Below are 21,602 nucleotides of genomic sequence, written 5' to 3'. Positions count from 1 at the left end.
TAAATCTTACTGAGAATGAAACACATTAAGATTTATGACTGAAACGTCACAAAATGTGAACAAGAAAAACACAGGAAACCTGAGTAAGTTAAAGATTGAGCAAAATATCTGTCAGACGATATGAGATCTAGTTAATAATAATAATAATTGTAAGTGGGCAATTAATTTTGGTTTTAAAAGTGGTAAAGCTGAACGGTCAGACTCTGTTGAGGGGGTAGTTGATTTAATTTTGTTCTCAGTTCTTAATAAAAGGGGAAATTTTTTAAAAAGCCAATTAGTCACCAAGCTCCAAGTGGTTGTCTCGCTGCAGTAACTTCACTTTTATTTTAGAAGATGTGGTAAGAGAAACAAACAGGGAAGCAGACAGGGAAGAGACTCCAGAATAAAACAAAAATCATTGTAAAAATACATCAAAGAATTTATTTAGATTCAATTGCAAATAACTCCATTAAAGCAATTCACTGAAGAGCACAGAGAGTTCATCTGAGTATGGCCATTAAAAAGCCCCAAACAAGCAGATTGGAGCAGATTTAGAGAAGTTGTGACCTGAACATCACACTTAGAACAAAAAGTCACGGTGCATTGTCTAGATTTGGGCCAGAACATCCGTGTCTTTTGCTGATGTGCAGTGTGTCGAGGAATTAATCCGCCTGCTTGTAATCAGGATTAGATTCATGTCAAAATTCTGCAGAGATGTTATCCGTTTAATCTGAAAAGCGGTGCCCAATCCACAAACATAATCCCTGTGCAGAAAGAAAAGAGGGCTGCCCTCAGAGACAGAAATGACTAACAATTTGACTGCATAAAAAAAAGAATTAGACGGAAAAATCTTGGGTTGTTTTTAAGCAACTGACTCTAAACAAACTTTACATATATTTGTTCTTCTGTTGTAAACAGTAGAGGAATCAATGTACATTAACATTATGGACTTTGTTAGTTATTGTGGATCTTGCACAGTTTCATTCACAAACAAGACTAAAGCAACAGAAAAATATAGGAGTCCTTCTTGGATCTCATTTATGGAGATCATAAAGATGACAATAACATTTTTCATTCAAACAAAGTGGATATGAAAGAACTGGAAAGCAGCAGAGTTTCTTGTTTTCTCCCAGTCGGTTCTCAGGCTTCCTCAACTGGTAGTAACATTATTTAACACCATTAGCCTGTCACTGGTTTGGTTTTTACCATTAGAAGGTATTCCTGGCTCACTCGGGTTTAGCTAGACTATTTTCTGCCACCATCTCTCTTCACCAGACCAGCGTTTCTGCAGATTCCACCAACTCAAATTTAAGACTTTTTAAAAACCATTCTGAAGAATCTCAAAAGAAATGTAAAAACTTCATCCAGCAAGCTTTGGAGTAAGTACATTTTATTTGTATAGCTCCTTTCACAGATTAAAAAAAAAAGAAAAAAGTCACAAATTGCTCCACAAACTCAGAGCTTAAAAACCTAAACATAGTTCAAAACACAAAAAAAAGAAGTAAAACGATGCAGATAATTCAATAATCATATCTTTATTTATTCATTATTATTTATTAAGCAATAATTGTCACATGTTCTACTGATACTGTACAGGCTGACTGAGAACCAGTGAGTGAGAATGAACCTGGGGTCAAAGGTGACCTGTACTCACTGTGGTTCTGTGAGCGGCTGGCTGACCCACTTCCTCAGCAGTCTCCGTCCAAACGGAGTGCGAGTGTGGTCCAACACCCACAACAGACTCCCCCTCACGCTCCCATCTGTCTATGAATCACAGCAAAAACTCAATTTACTTTTGCACCATCAAGCAGCAAAGCAACATGAAAATTATTCAAATGGAAATCACATGGAGGAAATCATTATGGCTGACATGCAGAACACAACACTCCAGAAGCATTAGGCAGCAGAAATAACAACATATGATTTAACAAATATATGAGGGCTGAAATGCTCAAATGTCACATTTTGAGCTGATGACACAGAGCCAAAGTAAACAACGTTTAGCAGCGCAGCATGTACATTTTATAGAGCCACACAAAGTGCATTATGTCCTGCAGCACAAGCTTGGGTTTGAGGTAAAGACAAAGAGTGACCCTAAATATTTCACAGCATAGTATGAATCATTTATTAATACCACATATACAATCTTATTTTCCTTAAAAATTGGCCATAATAGCTAAAAGACAGGAGCATGTACCTGATTATTGAGGATTTCCAGGTTCCTGAGAGTGGCAGCACTCAGCTTCATTCCCCCTGATTCACTGGACAGATGTCGAAATGAGCTGCACAGAATGAAAAATCTTATTTAAACACCATTACCTCCCCTTGTTAGAACAATTATAAAGTTTAGTTGTGTAGATCAGATGACAGAAACTGCCACAAGCCCAACAAGAAACGACTGGCATATATAAGAAGGTGTTTATTCTTTAAATTTCAAAGGTTGTAGATGCATTTCAAAATCGCACGTTTGTAATAATAAATACAAGTGTCAGGCTATCAGATACCTGTCACATGCTCCTGGTTATTTTAAACATTGCAAAGATTCATTACAGTAATGTTTAACAAAGAAAAAAAGTAACATTTTCTTGTAAATACTTTACCCAAAGAAAATTTTAAATTATCATCTCTATATGGAAGAATTACAGTAATGATCTCAATAATCTCTCCCAGGTTACCCAACATTGATCATGTAGGATAAGTCTGTGTCATGTACCTTTCATTTCTAAGAACCCGCTCCAGATTGAATTCTTGGAGGTACTGGATGAGCGGCCCTAGGCAGCAGATGACCGGGCTGTCGAAGGAGGCCACACTCGACAGAGAGCGCGAGTCTGCAGGAAAACAAAACACGCAGTCATGTTCGGATTTTTAACATTACAGCACAGCCGTGAGTCATAGCTCAGTCCTTGTCAGACACATCCAGTGTTACCGCTGAGTGGCTGTCATGGTATTAATAGCAGGAACCAAACAGAGAGAAATGCGTTCACAGTAAAAGCGTTAAGCGGAACAAAATGACAGAACATAAAAATCCACCTTTCTCCGGGGTGTGACAGTAGAATTTGACGACTGTGTTCATTGCAGAGGTGAACTCGAATTCAGCGCTGTCCCTTCTCTCAACTCTGATTCGGTCATCAGTCTGAGCACTGGAGGGGAACAACAACAGCAATAACCTTAATTTATTATAACAACCACGTTAGTATCGATCCATGGACTCAGTGTTGTTTGTCACTCTGTTTGAACTTGGATACTTCACATCTAATCAGTTTTCTATTTGAGAAAAATATAGATGCAGCTGCATATTGTGTTCAAGCAGACTGTATAGACACGCAAAAGCCACATCTTCCTCTGCATCTCCCTGGTGCACCATCGTATCTCCCTGTTGCTCCATCCACTCTCTCGGCATCGCACCTCTCAAGGACTCTGTTGCTTTGTCTGCCGTGTTGTTGCCATGGCTCTCTTCGCAGCGCTGAAGCACTTTTGTTCTTCCGTTTTCCAGCACCCATGTGCAAACACGCAATCATCATATTTCAGTTCAGCAAATGGTCCGTCCAGGAGCTCAGATTATATAAAAGCAATCAATAGATCCCACATTGTGCTTGAAATTAAACTGGAGCAATTAATCACTGAGCCAGTCAGTTGCACCACATTACAACATTTACAAGAACTGCGACTGAAGCGATTATTGATCCATGGTTGGTGTTGCAGGAGCCTTTCTGCAAAACTGAGCGTCGTGAGGATTGCATTAAGCTCAGCCCGACTTAAAATACTGAGACAGCCTAGACTGATCCTGGCTCAGGTTTATGCAAAAAGAAATGAAAGAGAATGAGAACAGGATCAGTGTTGGAACAGTTGACACTTTGAGCTAAAACCATAAAATACAAAATATAAAGTATTAGAAACTTTTGGGCAAAAAAGGGAGATTTGACATAAATTCAACAGGCTGTCAGTTCATACATCCAATAGTATCTCTTTAATATTTTAACTGTCCATAAAACCTGAGAGCAAGTGAGAGAGAACGCATCGAGCAGTATATGTGTGTATGTATATATATATATATATATATATCAATCAGAATGCATCATCTACGGATAATAAATGTTTCTTCATATATCTATCTTTACCTCTACATCAGCATGCCTTAATAATTAAAGTAAATAAATACAAATTAAGGATTTTTCTCACCTTTACGTACAGTTTACAGCAATGGCCAGATTAAAAACAATCCACTATTCTTATATGCCATTAGCACTCAAAATAGTTTCACAGTGATGGCAAATTATTAACAACACCACAAACTAGAAGAGCAAAAAAGGTTTTCCAAAAGGCGAGGGGATGAAGTAGATCCCTCTTAAAGTGTCAAGAAAAATGTAAAATGTCAATGAAACAAATAAATAAATGAGAATAGACAATATAAAAAGGGGAATGAGGTGGCTCCGTGGTAGAGCAGCTGCACCACATGAGGAGGCTACAGTCTTTGTCACTGGTTCAGTTCCCAGCCCCGGATCATTTACAGCATGTCTTCACTTTCTCTTGCTGCCCTTTTTATTGTCCAGTTACAAATGAACAAAGGATGCTAGTGCTGCAAAAACCTTTACCAGAAAAAGAAAAATCAAATGGGTCTAAAAACCATGGTTGTAGAAACACAAGTCATACCTCCAACCTGTCCTCACCAACTGACCACTGGAGACGCACCAGTTCCCCCGTTAGTTGGTCATTTATTTATTCATAAAATTTCATTTATTAAATTTATTATTTTGCACCTCAGCTATAAACATAATTATTCATCATTTTAATTAGAATTCCCACAGGTTTCTATTTAATGCTTCTTCTCCATTGACTTGTTCCGTGTTTTGGAGATTAGCATTTTCTCAAACAATAATGTTGAGAGCCACTCAATCAATCAGAGCCACAAATAGTGTCAAAATCAGAAAAACTGCCACTCTACAATTAAAGGTTAGAGTGTGCAGTGAATTCAGATCTTTAATTAGCACCAAAAAAACTAAAACCTAAAACAAAAACTAAATCCTCCCCCCCAAAAAACATATATTCTGAACACTCATGTTGTTGTATTTTGTTTTCTTTTGGTGAATTTGTGCTAGCTTGTGTGAATCTATTCTGGGATGTTTGCATTTAATCTTAACATTAAATATTCCCCACCTTAAACCTCCAGGTAAAATGCAAACTCCCTCTCTGTCTGCATGAGTAAAGCCACCGACACCACACCCAGTCACAATCCACCTCTGAGGGACTCATTACCAGCCACTCCATGGACACGAGTCCGTTGCCAGGGGTCCCGTCTCGTCTGCCCACACCAGAGGCAGAATCACCGACACGCTGACGTCAGCAGCCACAAAAATCCCTCGATTCAGACGCTCTCCTGGGCTGCTGTTTTAAAGGAGCCTCATTACCGGTACTCGTTGAAACATTTATCTCTGAATTACTGATGCACGATGTATCATTTCTCTCAGGTTCAGTCATTAAAACAGTGAAAAAATAATCAGCAGGAAAACATTGTCGTTAAGCTCCGTTTGCTACGGATGTGTAATAGACTTATCTGAGACACAAGAGGCCAAAGAGGAGTTTGGTTCTGATTGGTAGCTCTCCGAGGAGCCGTGATTATCAATGAAACTGATTGAAAATTTGAAAAAAGAAAGAAAATAGCTGCAAGAATTGCACAAGAGAGGATAATAAATTTGCTCCATCTCGCTTTTTAAGGGACGAGATGCAGAATGAGGCAGACATTCCTCCTGTTTATCCAACTATCGGCTTGTAATCAAACGCTCTTTACTCCCTCTCTTTCTCGTGTCTCATTTTGTCAGGATTTTGTGGTCATGGCCGAGCTACAGAGGACGTCATTGGCGCCGATGTGAACATGAAGGACGGCGCAACAAAGCAGCTCAACGTCAGCGGTGCTGGCCATGTCGTCAGACAAACATAAATCTCTGTTCTTTGTCTATTTGATCTCACAGTTGAAACTAAATCTTCCTGATGTTAAATAGAAGTTGTGTTTTCTCTCTCGTGCAAAACCAAAGTCATAAATAGACTGTAAAATTGGAGAGTGGAGATTTGTGTTGATCAAGTCAGAAAATGACTGGAACAAGAAATCTCCTGCGTCAAGCAATTTGAAATGTTTCTTTCTTTCTTTCTCCAATCAATGACTGTAACATACTGAAGCACCGTTAGACTGAGAAACACAACACTCCTCTATGAGGCATGAGGACTTAACAGAGTGAGAAATACTAAAAATCTGCTATTTTTAGTAACAATAAAAGGCTTAAAAATGCAGGAATGTAGACCAAACACATTTTATTACTTTTATTATTTACAGTAAGAGTATTGGGCTGGACAAGAACCCAAAGTTATCCTGCCCCCAATTACCATTAAAAAGAATGAAAAATAAGTAAAATATATAAAGATAATAATCCCAAAAACTCAAAAACTTTTTGTTTACAAGTTAAGAATTTTTGCTAATGCAATAGTAATATTGATATTAACCAGGAGGAGCAATAATGCTATTTGTGTAACTATGGGGAAAAATAAATATTTTTACATGTCAGTATCATGTAAAAATACTGACATGTATTTTATATATAAGGTTGTTTGCTTATTTCTTTCTGACCAAAATGAGATTTTAAAAAAAACTGCCAACTGTCAGTCATATGGAAATAAATTTCTTTTTGTCCGATTAACACACATTAAAGTTATAGAAGCAACTAATATGAATTATCTCAATAAACTCCTTTGATTTCTTTTATAATCATGCAGTAAGTGTGACCAGCATTTGGAAAATTAATCGTAACAGTAAATTTTCTTCTCATAACTTTGTTCAAACAGTGTTTTTGAGACTCATAAAGTATGACATGATGGTCTTTCCAAATCAAATCTTTACCAACTTTGAGCCAAAAACCTTCACAAACTAAACTGTGAAGTTTCCAGTTTGAGCAAAATCCATCTGCAACCTTAAATAGTAAATGAATCTAGTGGACCTGCTGAGCCTCGTGGTAGAACCTGCGTGCTGAAGACCCCACCTCATAACCGCTCAGTGCGCCCGCATCGATTTCCTCTGCCACACTAAGCCCAAAGCGCTCCGCTCAGCAGGGCTGCCTGCCGGCCTGGGCAAATCTAAACACGATCCCTCAGAACCAAACTTCTAAACACACTCAGTTCTATCGAAGCAGAGCTGAGCTCGGCACAGAAGTTTGCCATGATGAAAATGAAGATATGTCGCCCCCTTGTGGCGTGACAGCAGATTACCTGGCATTAGCGATACTGAGCAGCAGTTTGGAGGTTTGTTCTGAAAGATCCGACGGCACCAGAACCTCCACTGGGTTTATCCTCAGGATACGGCTCTCCAGCTCGGAGCGAGACGGACCATCAGGGAAACAGTCCAGCAACACGTCTCCAGTGCTGGGCTGGACCGCCTGATGCACAAGGTACAAGAACAGGAACAGAAAAGGGGCAAATAAAGTCAGCAACATTTTTAAATGTGCATAAAAATTAATCTCCTTCCAACTTTGTTTAAACAAATCAGAAACTTATGCCTTTAATCGAGGAAAATATTAATATTTTTTCTTGCCAATTATATTTTGACATCAGAGAATATTAAAGAAGTTTTTGGCAGATATTTACTCATTTTTAATCTTGATCTATGATGGCCCTAATACTGTTATGGATTGAACATAACAAACATGACAATTCATATTTTAGAAAACTTATCTCACACTTTGCAGATCATAAACTCGTGCACACATCATTGATAATTTTGATCAAATATCAATAACATCTGCCAGGAAAGACTCTAATATAAAATATCAGCACTGACCAACACTTTCACATAAGTTTTAAAAGACGAATCTGTTCTGAAAGTATCTCACTTAAACAGGAGATGTAATCAGCTACAGAACTTCTTTAGGTGGAAAATATTGTCTTACAACATGAGGCAGCCAGACACTCTCAACCCTGTTGACAAATTACCATAGATCTTCTCTCAGTTTATCTGGGTCAGGTACAGAGTAACAGCCAAAAAAAAAAAAGCTATTTCCATTCAGGAATTACTTAAAATCTTCTAGATTTCAGATACATTCAGAATCGGTGTGCTTCATATTGTTGACCTGCAAACGACGTTGCTTGGTTTCAGCTGTAGTTTATGTTTATCAGACTCACCACCACCCCCACAGAGAGCTGCTTCTTCACTTTGTCCCAGCTCTCACTGATGCACAGCAGGAAGCTGTCAGGAGGGTCCGACACCACGTCAGCACAGCCCCGCTCCTCCACGTCTGCCACTCTGCAGACCGGGTTTACGTCTGGAAATAATACCTCGTCAAGGACATCAAGGGATGAAAAAGCTATTTCAGGGGCATGTAAGGACAGAAAATGCCCGTAAGGATACCCTCTCCCACCAGAGTGGACTTGGTGTACAAGGCGCTGAGCTGACGGGTGAACAGAGCGTTTCTGTTGGTCCCTGACGCCTTCAGCGCAGACGTTTCTGTCTGTTTCACAACACCAACCTAAAAATGACAGACAGAAGTGACGAGACAGTATCTGTCTCTGCTAACAGAGTGGAAGGGAGAGGAGAAGCAGAATCTAACAATCATCTGGTACCTTGTGTCCATGAGACACCAGGCGCCTGACGTGAACAAACAGGCGATGAGTCGGGATGCTGCACGTCATGAAGTTATGATCCAGGTGACAAGTTATATTCAGCTCTTTTGCAGCAATCTGTCCAAATGCATAAGTTTCTAAATTATTATTTCGTATAAATCTGGAGCAAAGATGCTTTCTCTCCTCCCCCAGTACTAGGAAATCAGGAGTGCATAGTTTCAATAAGAATTCTTTCTTTTGCAAAGTAGCAGATATTCTGGAGCTATGATTACATATTATTATTTAAGCAAGTTCGGGTTTTTACCTCTGCATCTTCTCCAAAGAACCTGTATTTGTAGCCACACTCCACTGCCAACAAAACGTCCTTTTGTTGCTGTTTCAGCTCCATGACCTGCTGCTCCAGGGGGGTGTATGTGCTTCTGGAGCGTCTGCAGGGGGCGCTGGAATCTGATGGAGACTCTGCAACCTTGCCTCCATCCCTTCCTGCTGACCTTGTGATCTTAGACAAGCAAAATCCCTGCAGGGGAAGAAAATATGCTCAAATGTGGTTACTTTTAGTTTATTAGCAGTGCTCAAGGTTGAGGTTAAGGTCTTTGAACAGTGATTCATTAAAAAAAGATTATCAGTAAAATTTCACTGAGTGGCAATTAAAGTAAATGATTCACTGATTCCCTCAAACTGCTGTTCCAGGTTCCAGTCACTGAGGAATATCCCAATAAATGAATAACATAAAAAACACAGATGCAATCTTGATTTAATAAAGTCAATCATGCAATCATGACACAAATGTCAGAAATCGCTTTTTGGAGCAAATCTGCTCTGACACAAGTTGGGAACCAGCTTCTTTATATGGTATGCCTGAAATGCCAAGACAGGAGACATGACAAGAAAAATAAACAGCAGGTAAAGGGACTAAGGACAAAGTAAACCAAAAAAAGGAAGTGAAATAAGAAACATTTGTACCTTCTGAGCAATGTTTGTACAGTTTATCAACGGACGTGGCAAATTATTCTAAGAATTTCCTCCTCAGATCAAAAAAGCACAGAGAAAACAAAGTTGATCAAAGTGACAAAAAGTATTTAATCATCCTGACTATAGTAATGCGCCCAATATTTGTATAACAAAGCACTGTTTGCCATGCAATATTTATAGTCAGCTTTAATCCAAACGTAAAGAATATGCTTATGAGTAACATATTCAGCTTGTTGAATGGATTCTCACTGCATCAGGCGTCGGCACAGAGAGAGTTGCAGTAATGTCACTGATGGAAATATTGATACTTTTTACCATTTTTTTACTGTTATGTCTGCTGTGTTTTTCTGTCTGCAAAACATGTTTTCCTGTTAAAGAAGTTTCCAGACAATGTGCAGACGTTTTCGCAGCCGTTTACAAATATAAGTAAACTGTGACATCCTGTGGAAAACGCCTGTCTTTGCAGTTGCCATATATGGAATGCATTTCCTGTACTTGCCTGTGCTGTTGAACTCCTATGCTTTGAAGAGAATAAATATTGAAGGTTTGCAAGCTCTTGTTGGAGTTGGTTTAAACAGCTAAGCCTGACAAGCTTCTCTCCTTTTGCTAAAGATAAGTCTTTATGTCCTTGTGATCTTTTCAGAGTTTATGTGAAGAATAAACTTAATCATTGTTTGCTTGATGACACAAGCCTGGCTTTACCTGACCCCATCTGAATGAGTTACAGGTCTGAACTTTTGCTGCACAACCAACTGGCTCTTCCAGAACTTGTAAAATATATTAGCCAACCATTACCGCACTCCAAATAGTCCTCTGAGATATGAATATTGTGCACGCTGATATTTTGATGATGATGACGACATATTTGTGATATATTGAGCCATCCTTTGAGGTTTAAATATGTTCTCATGTCTTTTTCACATAGAGAAGAATTTGTTTAACATACCTGATTAGTGGCAGCCAACTCTGGATCCTCTTCTTCTTTATGATCCTGTGTTTCATAATCCCACTCCTTCTCTGTCCCAGGCAGTGTGTTGCTGATTTGCTGATGAGAATCCCTAAAACTAGGCGAAACAAAACTCCTCGTATTGGAGATTTTGCTGCTGCTGCTGCTGTCATCCATCTTTGTTTCATCCTGGATGGCCCGGAGAAACGGATCGGCCATGCAGGAGAAACCTTTCAGCTTCTCCAAAGTAGAGGAGCAGAGACCTCCTCCTTTTACTCCTCCTCCTCCTCCTCCTCCTCGGCTCAATGTTGGCTTTGCCTCTAGGGAGAAGAAACAAACCAAGAATATTCAGTTTTCAAACAGTAAAGAAAATATTTTTAGAAGAAATGAAATTAGATGATAAGCTTGTGTTCACCTTTATCACCCTGAGAAGGTCTGGGCTCACACTGCACGTCTTCCACCTGTCGGTCCTTCACAGCCAGTTTGGTTCGTTTTGATGGCAGCCCATCTTCATCACTAGAGGAAAGTTTTAACTAAAGTACAGAAGCCAAATAATCACAGGTGCAATAAATTAGTGTGTATCGAAAAGTTAATTTATTTAATTCAAGAAACTAAAAAAAAAATTTATTTGTAGACGCACACAGAGAACTATTTAAAACAATTGAGGGTTTTTTTATTGAATTTTGATTATTGTAGCTTAGTGTGTATGAAAACCATAAATGTGGTTTATCACAACAGTATAACTTCACATAAAACCAATAAAATAACTGAAGAAATGTATGTTCTTGTACTGTAAAGCATGAGCCTTCAGTACTTGGCTGGGGTCTTTTTGCATGAATTAGCGAATCAGTACATAGAGGCAAGCAGCCTGTTGCTTTGTTGAGGTTTAATTTATCCATGAATTAATTAATTAATCCAGGTTGCCTTCAGCTCATCTGCACTATTGGGTCTGGTGTCTATCATATCCTGCTTGGATCCTGCTTGCTGTCCTGACCTGTAGGTCAATAAAAAAAGAGCAACACCAGCAGGTAGTTTTCCCTTAGCAATGTGGACAGATGCCAAGTTTTGTTGGAAAATTATATCAGCAACTCCATAAGGTTTGTCAGCAGAATAGAAACATGAAATATTTAAAAAAAAATTCCTGCAAATGGCTGCTCTGAAGATGTTACCTTTATGTCTGAATAAAATACAATATTCAGACATCAAGGTCTCCTGTGGACTGTGATTCAAAGTCCTCCAATAAAGGGTTCAACTATCCCTGTTGCACTTGCATCTTTTTCTACCACACTTCTTCCTTCCTCTCAACGTCCAATTAATATAACTGGACACTGGAATATAACTGGAATATCCAATATATCATTCCTTTTTAGCTGTGACTTTTTCCCAAACCATAATAGTGGAGGATTCCAAAGACTGAGCGCTGATAGAGCAGAGGTCACAAAATGCCCATGAAAACTGTGGTCTAAATCATTCTTTATGTGACATTATACTTTCCGAGAAACTGAATTCTGGAAGAGTTGCATTAAGCAAACCACAGATTACATGTCGGATATCCAATCACTTAAGTAGCAGGTCTCACCTTTCCTCTTGAGAGCCGATGCTCTGCAGGATTTGGTTTAATCCCACACTGAGGTCTGCTGCTGCTGCTGCTGCTGCTCAGTCCTCCAAAGTACCTGCTAATGGAGGTCTGAGTAGTGCAGGGCTTTTTCGCAGACTTTGGCATGTTTACATTTCCTTTTCTAACCGAAATATTGTAAAAAAAAAAAAAAACCTGGATAAAAATCGGACAGAACGAAAGTAATCAAGGTAGTAGTCTGAATCTCCACCGGCTTTTCAAAACATAGCGGCGCAGGACCTGACGTCACCCAGGCGCGTAAAATAACGCTAACGAGCCATTGTCAAGAGAACGTGAGTGGGAAACTATTTCCGGTTTTAAAATTTCCGTTAAATAAAGGTGACACATTTGAATGATATGCCGAATAACTTTTAATGAACTATCTGTTGTAATATTAGATTTTTTTTTAAGTAATATGCAATCTCAGCTGAACATATTACACTTATTTTGAAAAATAAAAATGGCTTTTGGTATTAAAGCTTTTTCCCACATAATCTTAGACTCTAAAATCTATAATAGTCAGTTTGTCTCACCGGAACTTTAACCATGTAAATATGTGCCATCAGAATTTGAATTAAAAATGCCTCTGAAATTTGAATGCTGTATATTAATGCTTACTTTTTCAGTATTAAAATAAATTCAGAATATATTTTTAACCTAAAAAAAATTCAGTGTCATTATTTGTACATGAAAAAAAAAATTCAGTGCCATTTTTTGTACATGGTTGCAATTTTCATTTATTAAAAAAATTCACATTCCTATTTCAAAGTCATCAAATTTTCAATATATATATTTTTCACAGTTTAAATTTTCAGTGTTAAAAAATTCAGCATATAAAAAATTCTACTTTTCAAAATTCAAATGCAATATTTTCAGTGTCCTCCAATTCATATTTCACACATAGTATGTTTCATTTATGCACAGAGAGCTTTTGGAGGAATGGAACTTGACCTTGCATGTTTCACTTTCAAACAAAAGGCTTTCAGTATTAGTAAACTTAGAAACGTCATGACACCATGTATCATGACTTAGATATAAAGAATGGATCGTCCGTTTTTGATCAGATGCTGTTTAGTCCCGGTGTATCCACGTCACAACAAATTAGCCTGTGAGGGTAAGCGTCTCTTTCTTTTTAGCGCTAAAAAGAATAAAATAAGTAAAGTCTGATTATTTGTGTCGGCTGATTTTCTGCACGTGTGATCACATGGTTCCGATTCATCGATAATACATATAGTATATTTGGTTCAACAACTTGGTAGCAGAGGATGGTTACATGTTGACACACGTGCAGAGTTGTGCAGATTTGGCCAGCCGTTTGGGCTGCTGCGGCCTGGCCGGACAGTGTAACAGCTTTGGGTCCAAATAATCTAGTAAGGAAGTTTTTTCCTTGAACGCATTTGCACTGTCTGTTGTGGGGCTGCCTAAAAGTTAAAATATCAGCCGTAATAGTTTAGGAAGGGTTAATAGAGCAAGCTGATTTGTCGGCTGGGTGTACGTTCATGTGTGTGCGTTCAAAGTAATGAAATAGAAATAAAATAGAAATAAAAAGAGGTGTTTTCTCTCACACCTCTTCTGTGTGAGAGGTGGCCGTCTCCCCCTTGTGACACTCACACAGGTGTGTGAGTGCGTCGGACGCGACCAAGGTTTTGGCTGGGTTTTTGTCGGTTTTTAGATCCCGGAGAAGTGACTAAGCTCCAAAAATAAACGCGTAGCCAATCCGAGTCAGCTCAAGAGACGTAAAGCGTTGAGAGCTGACCGCATAGTAAAAGAAAACGAGTCAGAAGAAATAGAATTGATCGCGATCTGTGCCTGGGATGGCCTGGGACAAAAAGTTGATTGCGATAGAATTGATCGTGATCTGTGCCTGGGACGGCCTGGGACAAAAAGTTGATTGCGATAGAATTGATCGTGATCTGTGCCTGGGACGGCCTGGGACAAAAAGTTGATTGCGATAGAATTGATCGCGATCTGTGCCTGGGACGGCCTGGGACAAAAAAGTTGATTGCGATAAAGTTGATCGCGACCTGTGCCTGGGACAAAAAAAGTTGATTGCGATAAAGTTGATCGCGACCTGTGCCTGGGACAAAAAGTTGATTGCGATAAAGTTGATCGCGACCTGTGCCTGGGACTAAAAGTTGATTGCGATAAAGTTGATCGCGACCTGTGCCTGGGACGAAATATAAGTGAAAAGAGAATAAGAGATTTCTTCTGTGTGGGAAGAAAATAAAGACGTCTTCTGTGTGGGAAGACGATAAGAGTTCTTTTGTGTGGAAAGAACCTAAAAGAGTTAGAATAAAAGAGAACGTCCAGGGCTAAAATAGGAGCTGAAAAGCGGGGATCCTTTTATGTGTACTTCTCTGTTTGTTTGTTAGCTCCGCCGCCGAGCGGAGTGCGTGTGTGTCAGCTGTGTGTGTGAGAGCTACAGATGATTTTGCTCTCATGTGTTGCTTCTTTGTTTGTTTAATGTTGTGATGTGTTCTGGTGTTTGTGAACTGTAATTTAAACACGAAACAACAAATCGTGTTTAGGTTATCAATTGACAGTAAAAGGGTTTGACTTTGTCTGTGGTGTTGTCTCGTCAGCGAGCAGGTGCCGCCGTGCCCACTAAACAAAACATAAGGTGATTTCTGAATTTGCAAAATGGAGAGTGACTCCAGGGATGAGGGTTACGACTCAAAGTGGGGCACAGGCCCTTGGGTGACTCTCGGGGAACAAATAGACGGACTAATAACTTATCTGGCGGAGCACGATGAATTTCAAAATAAAGGGGAAGAACAAGAACAAAAAATAAAAACAGAGACACAGAGGCTCTCCGCCGTGTGTGTGAGTAATAAATGATAACCAAAAAAAAAAAAAAAGGCAGGGAGGAGAGAAGAGGTGATTCTTGGTGAGCAAATAGAGGGAATAACTAGCATAACTAGAAGAAAATCTACAATCACTAAAATTTCAGCAAAAGATCTAACAAAATTTATGCTACTAAATTTCACCAACTTAAAAATATCAAAGTCTAAGCTAATAATGATTTGTAAAACTTTCTCTCCTTTATTAAAAAAAAAAAAAAAAGAAAAGAAGAAATATTCTGGTAATACATGCTAGTTTGAAATTAAATTGAACAGTTTTAAGGGCTGAAAATAATTGAGACTGAAGTGTTTATATAACATAAAGTATTTGTTGCATTTAAACTGAACAGTTAATTTAGAATTTCATTCTATAAATGAATTTACATTTTATTACAATGGGTGAAGTGCTCTAGCAGCAGGAAATTCAGTTACTGCTGGATTCTAACATATGTCTGACATAGTTTTAATAAAAATAAACAAATACATAAATAAATAAATAATAAATAAATGAATGTGCGCATTACTAAAAACAGGAACCTGACAACTAAAAGATAAATATTAACATATTAAAAATGTTAACTAATATTGGAAATTTCATGAAGCTTCAATAAAATTGATAATAATTTGAGCACAGAAAAACAAGAAAAGCAGACTGAAAATTTGTGACTAACTGAAAATCAGATGAATATTTCTGTTTCTGTTTGTGCTGCTTTGGTTGATGAAAATTATTGTGATTATGAGAACAAACAAACTGTACCCAAGCACTGAGTAACTGATGAAGTTATTAATTATTTAATAAATAATAATTATAAAAAGATGTCTACTGCTATAAAATAAAAGATTAAAGGAAACTGATTTAAATAACTGGTTACTTCAAACTGATGATTGTGAATATAAATAACATTTTCTAGACTAAAGTTTAAACTAGGTTTGACTGATTGATTGATGATTATTAAATTCATAAAGACATATTGAATTAGAGGATTTTAGATTTGGTTTAATTTTAGGACAGTAATTTTTGTTTAAAAAGTGTAAAAACCCAAGAAAAAACAATGTTCTGCAGAGGAGCGAACTTTGGGTTGTGTCATCTGTCAGGAATCAGACAGAAGTGTTCCACCTTGATGAATTTCACAACATCTACATGTAAGATTTCTAATTAATTGCTTTTTTGCTAACACGTCTCCTACAAACAATATAACTGCCAGGTAAAACTAATAATTTGTAAGCGTGCCGTGCACACCACAGGACAGGATGAAGCTCTATAAGGGACATAGGTCAGCTGATCAAATGTTAAATAAAGCAGCAACAGGATAACATAGTACTGAAAACTTCTTAAATTAAGATTAAAAGGAACAAATAATAGATAAAATTGTTCTAGCTGACATGCAGGCAAATGCTCCAATACCAAGATCACAAATGAGAATAATTAAAAGGGGCAACACTGAATGATAATAAAAATTTTTCAATTAAAAAAAAACAGAAAGAGGCAGGAGTTCTTACTAAAAAGCCATTCACAAACTGTTAAAATATCACACATTTCTTAAATATCATTAAAAGAGGCTGAAGACAAAACAGGCAGACTGCAGAGACAGAACTCGAGCAAAATGAAAACAATTGGGTTCCTGACAGGGACAAAAACATAAAATATATATATTTTTTTTAAAAAAGGGTCATTGCCACCAGCTCTGAACACACTAGCATAAAAATACAGACTTGAATAAAGACAGACTTCACTTCCTCCACTATATACTAGAAACGAAACTTGAGCTTCTAAGGCAGGGATGTCGAACTCATTTTCGTTCTGGGCAAAATCAAGAACATGACTGCTCTTAAAACGCCAGTTATACCAGAATGTATTGATAAAAGCCATTCACAAACTGTTAAAATATCAAGCATTTCTTAAATATCATTGAATTTCCGTGATTTTTTGCGATAAAAAGTGTTTGTGGTAGTAATTTGGAAATATTTGCACTTATTTATGACGGTAAATTTGACTTTTTATTACTCGCTGTACAGGTCATATAATGTGACATCAATTAGGTTTGAGGCAGCTGTTTAGTTCAAGTAAGAAAGTTTTACAAGTTTTGATTAAAATCTGCAAAAACTCCCAATTATTTGCTCAGAAAAGTGCAGGGATTTGTTGATTTTGGTGAATTTCCCTGATAATTCTAAAGAAACTGGAGGGACTGATTGATATAATTTGGCAGTAAACGGATAAAACTGCATTAATTTGATTGATAACATAATATTTAAGCACACTTAGTGTTTAGTCTAGAATCTGGAGGGCCTCACAAACCCACAGCGGGCCGGATTTGGCCCACGGGCCTTCAGTTTGACACGTGCTCTAAGGGGATATATCCCGTAATTAATATCACAGAAGGTACTTTGACAGTCAAGGGGGAACTGCAATCCCACAAAACTTCAGGAGTCCACATTGGGAATAGAACCCCGACTTGGACTGTATTAGATCAAACCCCATCCTCACCAAATCCCATGTTTGGTCCCAGCTAAATGACATTATATCTAGAAACCTGGCTCAGACAAACTACAGTTAATCTTAAAGGTCCATGCACAAACTTAATTGAAATGTTTAAAGAAGCAGTTTTGAAAGGCGTCCCTGAATATGTTATGCAGTCTATAAAACACAATCAAGATCTTGCAGGGTGTGAACATGTGAGATGGGAAAGATACCTGCTTCATCACCTCTTAAAGGCGCAGGACGAATAAAAATGAAAAACAGTCTTAAGGGCTTAGACACTCAGACACTGAAACTCCAATTGCAGGAAGCAAAACAAAATTACATTAATTAATTAAATAAATAAAAAAATAAAAAACAAGAACATGTGATGGTTGCAGCAGCATCTTCTCAAAATAAATCTACACAGGGTAAAATTCCACATTACTGGCAAAACTCTAATCATACTGGGGGGTGGGGGGACTGGTTCCTCCTCCTGCTTTTTCTTTTTCATATCCTCAAACAGATACAGAGCGTTTCCTCGTGGACGGGGATGGCGTTAGGCTGGATGTGGATGGGGAGCCATGGGGCAAGGTCACGGAGCATGAGGCCAAGGACCAAAGGAACTTGACGTGCTACCAGTGCAGACATTTTGGACACTGGGCCAAACACTGTGTGAACATACCAAAGACTGCCAGGTATGATCCCCAACAATCCTTATGTGATTCCTGGACATTGCTTTCAGGGGAATACTGAGGCCACACAGAACATCTACTGAAACACTGCTGAGGACCCCGGAGACAATGTGGGTACAGCAGACCCCATGTTGTCTGCAACAGTGGAAGGAAAACACACAGACTTCCTGGTTGACACCGGAGCCACACATTCCACTCTGAACTCTGCTCCTCCTTTTTCTCTGACATCAAGAACTGTGTCTTTAACAGGGTTTTCAGGGACTGAACAGAGTCTGCTATTCACGATGCCTCTGACCTTCATCTTGGTTAATCAGAATATGAAACATTCCTTTGTAAGTTCTCCTGAGACTCCCATGAATTTGCTTGGGCGACACTTGCTGATAAAGATGGGAGCAACAATCGTGCTCGGCTGATGGAATAATTGTTGCTTTTCCTGATGGCACCTCCCTTCTTTGTGGAAATTTCCAAACAGAAGGACAGTATCTGATCCAGCCAGTGGTGTCTGACTTTGCTGACATCTATTGGGGACTTCTAACAAATTTACCCTACAGCAGCCTAATATCAACGTTCATGGCCTGGAAGCCCTGGCTCCTGTGTCTGCGCTTCTGTGTTCCTCCTCCGGATCCACCATGCGCGGCCCTGTTCTGCGACAGAGACGTCTCTGAATGGTACCAGGAACCTTTCCTTTCCACTTTGAAGGAAACAACCTGGCAGGTAAAAGTCTCGGACATTTATGTAGCTCCTGTTGGTGTAGCTGCTGTTGTCTCTTTCGCAAAAAAAAAAAAAAAAAAAAAAATCAGAATGGTATTAAATGTCTCACATTTCTCTCTGTTTGCACCCTGAGCACCAAGTGAAAGAATTGGGCGTGATGATGAAACGTTCCCTGGCAGCCACAGATTCGATTGCCACAGCAGCACTAGGTTTGTTTTTCTCCCGCTCTCTTGAAAAATATAAGATCAGTCATTCAGGATCTCATCACATAATAAATTTTACAGTAAAATGTACTACAAATTTCCATAAATTCGTGAAATTAGGCATTCTGATGAGACTCCTTGCTTTGTAAAATTAACAATCTTTAAACATATTTCCTAGCATGCCTACATTTCTTATTTAAATAGTTTTCTTTCTATTGTTTGGTAAGATATTCCAATTTAATCTGTCATATTTCCATTCACTGTGAGCATAAAATTATTATCATTACTAGACTTAAAGACTTTAGTTAAAATAAATTCACATCTAATATGCAATCCATATAAATATTTTTAAAATTGACTGTTCCCTCATAATAGAATCGATTTTAGTTTAATCAGGTTTTGCAAGATATTTTGCAGGACTGCCCACTAGACCTTTTGCTTGCTGCACCAACTACGGAGACCTGCGTTAAAGCCACCTCTCTGGTTTTGCAGCACCTGCGTCAAACAGGTTTTAAGGTCAGTAAAAACAAATTGCACGAAAACAGGTTATGTTTCTGGGTAGAATAATTTCAGCAGGAACGACTGGCATGTCCCCATTGAACAAGCTTTTGTCTCTCTCGAACAACACATGGCGTCAGCTGCAGAGCTCTCCATCCCTGACTACACTACAGTACTTTTTGGATGTTTCTGTAACAAAACTGGCTGTTAAAGGTGTTTTGTCTCAGAAAAAGGGGGAGGAAAAGGGCATCACCCTTGTACGCAACAGGCAGCTGAGATACCTGATACAAAAACTGAACACATAGTCATGGGACATTCACTGAGTTTCACCATGACAGCGTCGAGACAACAAACACTTTCCAAAGTCCTGAAAGCTCCAAACATTTCATTCACACACCAAGACATAAATATGGCAGACTGTTTTTCAGAAGGAGAACCACACGTGTGTGCAGACCTGGTGGCAAAGACAGACAAGGTAACACCAGAACTTCAGCAGCTCCTCTGCTGGGACCAGAGGTGAGACAGTTCTTTACAGATGGTTGTTGTTTCAGAAGCAACACACAAGGGTTAAGAGCCTGGAAGAGGTGGTGAGATGCCAAAAGGGGGCGTCGCCTGAAGAGAAAAACATGTGAAACAAATGGGTGCTGGAGGGGCCCAGATGGCAGGTTAATTCTGCCTCCTGGGAAAATACAAGAGCTGCTCCAAGAAGCTCACGGGGTTGGACATGTTGGGACGAAGCAGATGATGCACAATCTTAAAGAGTGGTGGCACCTCAAATGATCCACATGGTGAAACATTTTGTGAAAAATTGTTCGGTGTGCGAACAGTTGAATCCTAAGAAAACTTTGAATCCACATCAGGGACAGTTTCCTCCAATCCCATGTCCAGGAAAAGAAATTGTGTTAAATTCTACTGACATAATAAACACGTTGCAAGACAAAAGATATTTGCTGATTTGTGTTGATGCTTTCACAGGATGGCCTGAAGCCTGGCCAGCAACGACAGAAGATAGTGAAATCATCATAAAATGTCTAATCAATCATTACCTCCCAAGGCAAAGCAGAATGAATGAATCAAAATTTAAAACAAAATTGGCTAAGGTTTGTGCACAAACAAAATTAAATTGGGTCGATACATTACACAGAAACCAACTTGTGGTTAGACTGATTAACTGCAACAGCACGATAATATCAAATGTCTAACTGTGTGGCCTGCACAGCTGGACGACCCAGAATCTATACTGAACCTGCTTCTTTGATTCCATCTGACATTTGGGGTTTTAACTGCATGCTTAATATGACTAAGTTTAAACAACCCTCTGGATGTGACACTTTAACAGCTTTATTTCCAGTAATCAACAGCGGAGCCCGGATGGTGCCCGCTATTCCAGTCACAGATAACTATGTCTGTTTCAATTTTACAACAGGTAACCGCAGTGTGAGCCGGATCCATGACAGTTGGTGTAACATCAAATTGCCAGAGCACTTAATAGGCTAGAGATGGGATATTTTATCTATGCAGGGGTAATAAACTAATTGAAAGAATATAGACAGGTGTGACAGGTGTCTGTGTTATGGTGAGACATAGAGCCTGTATCATCATGGTAGGTGAACAACAACCTCTGAATCACAGCATCTTTTCACAGGTCAAGAGCAGCGCAACTGTGGAGCTGCAACTTTCCAGATTTTAAATGTAAAAAGTCCAATCCTTTCTCGGTGTGCCTGGATGAAAATGAGGCATCTGGACACACGTAGAAACTGGTTGACATCAACAGATACTAGACGACACAATTTTGAGTTACGTTTGCAGAGCTCATTGAAACAAATTAATCCTGTTGACTTCTTAAGATTTGGCCAGTATCATTGCATTGTGTTAAGACTGATTTTTTATCTAAAACATTGATTGCCAAGTTTAAAATGTGTTTTCATTTTGTTCACTAAACATATTTCTTTTCAGTTGGTAAGTTTGTATCCCTTTATGAACACTAACTACTTTCATATTTTGAACTTAAAGATTTCACCTCTTGAGTACTAAAAGGGATCTTAACAATACTTTATTTAGGATTTTATTTGTCAGTGTTATATCTAACA

General features: G+C 38.6%; 1 protein-coding gene across 3 annotated transcripts in view; it reads right to left on the bottom strand.

Annotated features, from left to right (window-relative positions):
• Positions 1–12,363, bottom strand: part of msh3 (mutS homolog 3 (E. coli)) — a 41,844-nt gene extending 29,481 nt beyond the window's left edge. The window contains exons 1-12 of one of the 3 annotated variants that reach the window (XM_044109207.1): positions 12,075–12,363; positions 10,911–11,028; positions 10,496–10,815; positions 8,882–9,094; positions 8,578–8,694; positions 8,366–8,483; positions 8,140–8,279; positions 7,231–7,397; positions 3,010–3,119; positions 2,693–2,807; positions 2,177–2,261; positions 1,634–1,743 (exon numbers count right to left, since the gene is read on the bottom strand). In XM_044109207.1, the coding sequence (XP_043965142.1) occupies positions 1,634–1,743; positions 2,177–2,261; positions 2,693–2,807; positions 3,010–3,119; positions 7,231–7,397; positions 8,140–8,279; positions 8,366–8,483; positions 8,578–8,694; positions 8,882–9,094; positions 10,496–10,815; positions 10,911–11,028; positions 12,075–12,218 (1,757 nt within the window). In that variant the 5' untranslated portion in view covers positions 12,219–12,363. The remainder of the gene's footprint in view (positions 1–1,633; positions 1,744–2,176; positions 2,262–2,692; positions 2,808–3,009; positions 3,120–7,230; positions 7,398–8,139; positions 8,280–8,365; positions 8,484–8,577; positions 8,695–8,881; positions 9,095–10,495; positions 10,816–10,910; positions 11,029–12,074) is intronic. The other 2 variants (XM_044109225.1, XM_044109216.1) reach the window with 2 other exon arrangements.
• Positions 12,364–21,602: the final 9,239 nt, after the last annotated feature.

This window comes from Gambusia affinis, linkage group LG03 (assembly GCF_019740435.1).
Source record: "Gambusia affinis linkage group LG03, SWU_Gaff_1.0, whole genome shotgun sequence".
Classification (NCBI taxonomy): domain Eukaryota; kingdom Metazoa; phylum Chordata; class Actinopteri; order Cyprinodontiformes; family Poeciliidae; genus Gambusia; species Gambusia affinis.
Note: the sequence above shows the minus strand (reverse complement) of the source record. Positions and strands in the feature narration are given on the sequence as shown.